Genomic DNA, 2,500 nt, shown 5'->3' with positions numbered 1-2,500 from the left:
ACGTATTACATGCTACCTTATTTTATCAGTTTGATTAGCTTTTGACAGATAATAAGTTCTTTGCATGTCTTCTAATGTAAAGCATGGGATGAGAAAAGCCATCAAAGGACAAATGTTATGCTTCAAAGTGATATTTGGACTATGGGTGTAAACGAAATGTCAAAAAGCATTTGGATCCCTTTCTTTTTTTGGTCAGTGATTGCATTTAAAATCTGTAAATAAGTAGGTAACCCTTACGTCATGAAATTATTAAAACTAATCTCCCCATTGCTTTCTCACTAACATACAAACTTGATTTGCTATGTGCATTTGCTTCAGCATAAATAGCACGCAAATGCATCAGGAAGCATCAAAATATGGTGATTCGATCTAGTGAGTGGCATCTCAAAGCTTCGAAAGCTTTACAAACACACAGCTTAGAAGGAACACTGGTTTTTAACACAGCCATTAACAGTATAAGCACCTGACATTAGCACCTTTAAGGTGGCAATATAAAACAACTTTTTTTTCTTTTTTTTTTTGGCTTTAGCAATGCAGTTAAAGTTTATGCTTAGCTTACATTAAAATCTAGAAACTTTTTAAAAATAGGATTCATTTAAATTATTCTTAAAGCTAAATCAATAAATACTGGAATGATCTATCTAAAATAGAGTAGCAACTTTTTTTTCACAAAGAGAGACTAGATATTTTAATATCTTATATTTAACAACAAGGCATGAAACACATTCACACAATACATACAAAAAAAAATACTCTCAAACCACGTAACACAGGGCAAGTTTTGAATCAATTTCTTTGCTTTTTCTTCTTCTTAAACTTTAGGTTTCCATCAACAGGAAAGTGATCAAGGCACGCATGAAATCCTGGTTCTTTGCAAGTCTTCCAATTGCCTACACCTCCAGATCCATCATCGACGCCAGTTACACTTACGTGGCGCCAGTGTGCAGCGTGCTTTAGGTACTCATGCCCGTATCTATTTCTTGCAACGCGCCCTGGGTTAGCCTTCACTCCAGTTTTTCTTCCGTCGACCACAATCTGCGTTGGTATTTGACGGTATTCTTCCGGTAAATAGCTTGTTGTGTTATGCCTGCATGATATATCAATAAAGCTTAGTTCACACGTTGACGTCCAGTAGTTGCCAGCAATCAGTTTTGAATTGCATCCCTTTCTCCCCATGCATTTCATACCTTCTGACATCCAAATGGACTGATCTTTGCAATCTGTGATAACATCAGTATCAAAATCCCAAGGAAGCAGACCATCGGTTTTGACAGCTCCAAGCAAGCTCCCAGCCTGCAGCTCGTAGTATAATCCAAGCTCCTCGGCACAATCTTGGAAGAGTCCTAATTCATAACGTAATTTATCCTTACAACATGGAGGCACAAGAAACAAAGCCACGGATTTAATGAGATCGATACATTTAATTTCAGCTTGTTCGCACGAAAACTCCAACTCCTCACCATCATATGGTTGGATATACTGGACAGACCAAATCTGGGACAGTTGGAGCCAATCTTCTTTCCCCATGAAGGCTTCAGTGTCGACAAAGAACATCACATCTGGACACGCCACGACAAGTGAACCAGTGAGTCGAACATTCAGAAACCAGTCCCGATACATGACCGAGCCCTCAAGAGTCTCTTTCATAGGTACCTTTGTCAGCAAAGCAGTCTTCAGGACCATCGGACCGAGAGAATCATCGCAGTACATACATTCGTCTTTGGAGTGTTCGTACCCACGCTCATATGACAACTGGTAGTTTTCCATCGTCACTTGTAAGCAGCCATGGTGCCACAGTCCCCTGAGATCCCTATAAGCCCCTGTGGCTACTCCCACGTGGTGAAGATCCTCTAGTACTCTAACAAGGCGGTCTAAGGGAGACTGGTCTGAAAAATGAGTTAACGTGCTTGCTAGAAAAATGTAAAGCGTGATGACAGAGGGCACTATGCTGTTCACGGCCTTCGATTCGAGCACATCCGCTGAGTAATATTTCGTAATAGTCCCGTCGACATCTATTCTTCCGTTTATGCCATACGTTAGTATATAAATATTTACATCGTAATATTTCAGAATCTGCCTGGCGACAAACTTCACCCTCTCAACCTCCCAGCCCTTTGTTGAGAGGATAACCGTAACCAGATCCTTAAAAGCCACGGCGTTCGTGCACTTGATCGTTCTGAAGTTGTGCTGGTATAACATGTCAACCTCTCGACCCAGGTACACCTCAGGACACACAGCCACCTCTGGGCTGACCGTAGGAGGTTGTGAACCATTCTCTGCTTTGTCACTGGCTGCTATCTCCCTGCTGTTTCGCTGCTTTTCGCTCACTCCTGCTGCGAAATCTTCGAACTCAGACGATACACGTGGGTCTATCTCCTCTGCCAAGGAGAGTAATTCCCGTGACCAAGCAGCATCGACTTTGCCTTCCGTGCCTGCAAGCATAGGGAGACTTAGAACTCAGATATTATACAATAACAAATACTATAATAATGTGATTATA

The 2,500-nt window shown here is 41.4% G+C and overlaps 1 protein-coding gene across 4 annotated transcripts in view; it reads right to left on the bottom strand.

The window, feature by feature from the left end:
• The window catches only part of LOC122253212 (uncharacterized), a 25,449-nt gene that overhangs the window by 1,089 nt on the left and 21,860 nt on the right, over nucleotides 1-2,500 (bottom strand). For all 4 annotated transcript variants that reach the window (XM_086550888.1, XM_086550889.1, XM_086550886.1 and 1 more), the window contains one exon: nucleotides 1-2,432. This exon is cut by the window's left edge and continues 1,089 nt beyond it. In XM_086550888.1, coding sequence (XP_086407014.1) covers nucleotides 787-2,432 — 1,646 coding nt within the window. In that variant the 3' untranslated portion in view covers nucleotides 1-786. The remainder of the gene's footprint in view (nucleotides 2,433-2,500) is intronic.

Source organism: Penaeus japonicus, unplaced genomic scaffold (assembly GCF_977035675.1).
Source record: "Penaeus japonicus unplaced genomic scaffold, GWHDUDI00000001_assembly GWHDUDI00000024, whole genome shotgun sequence".
In the NCBI taxonomy this organism is placed as follows: Eukaryota; Metazoa; Arthropoda; class Malacostraca; order Decapoda; family Penaeidae; genus Penaeus; species Penaeus japonicus.
The sequence above is the reverse complement of the archived record's forward strand: the minus strand, read 5'-3'. Positions and strand labels throughout refer to the sequence as shown.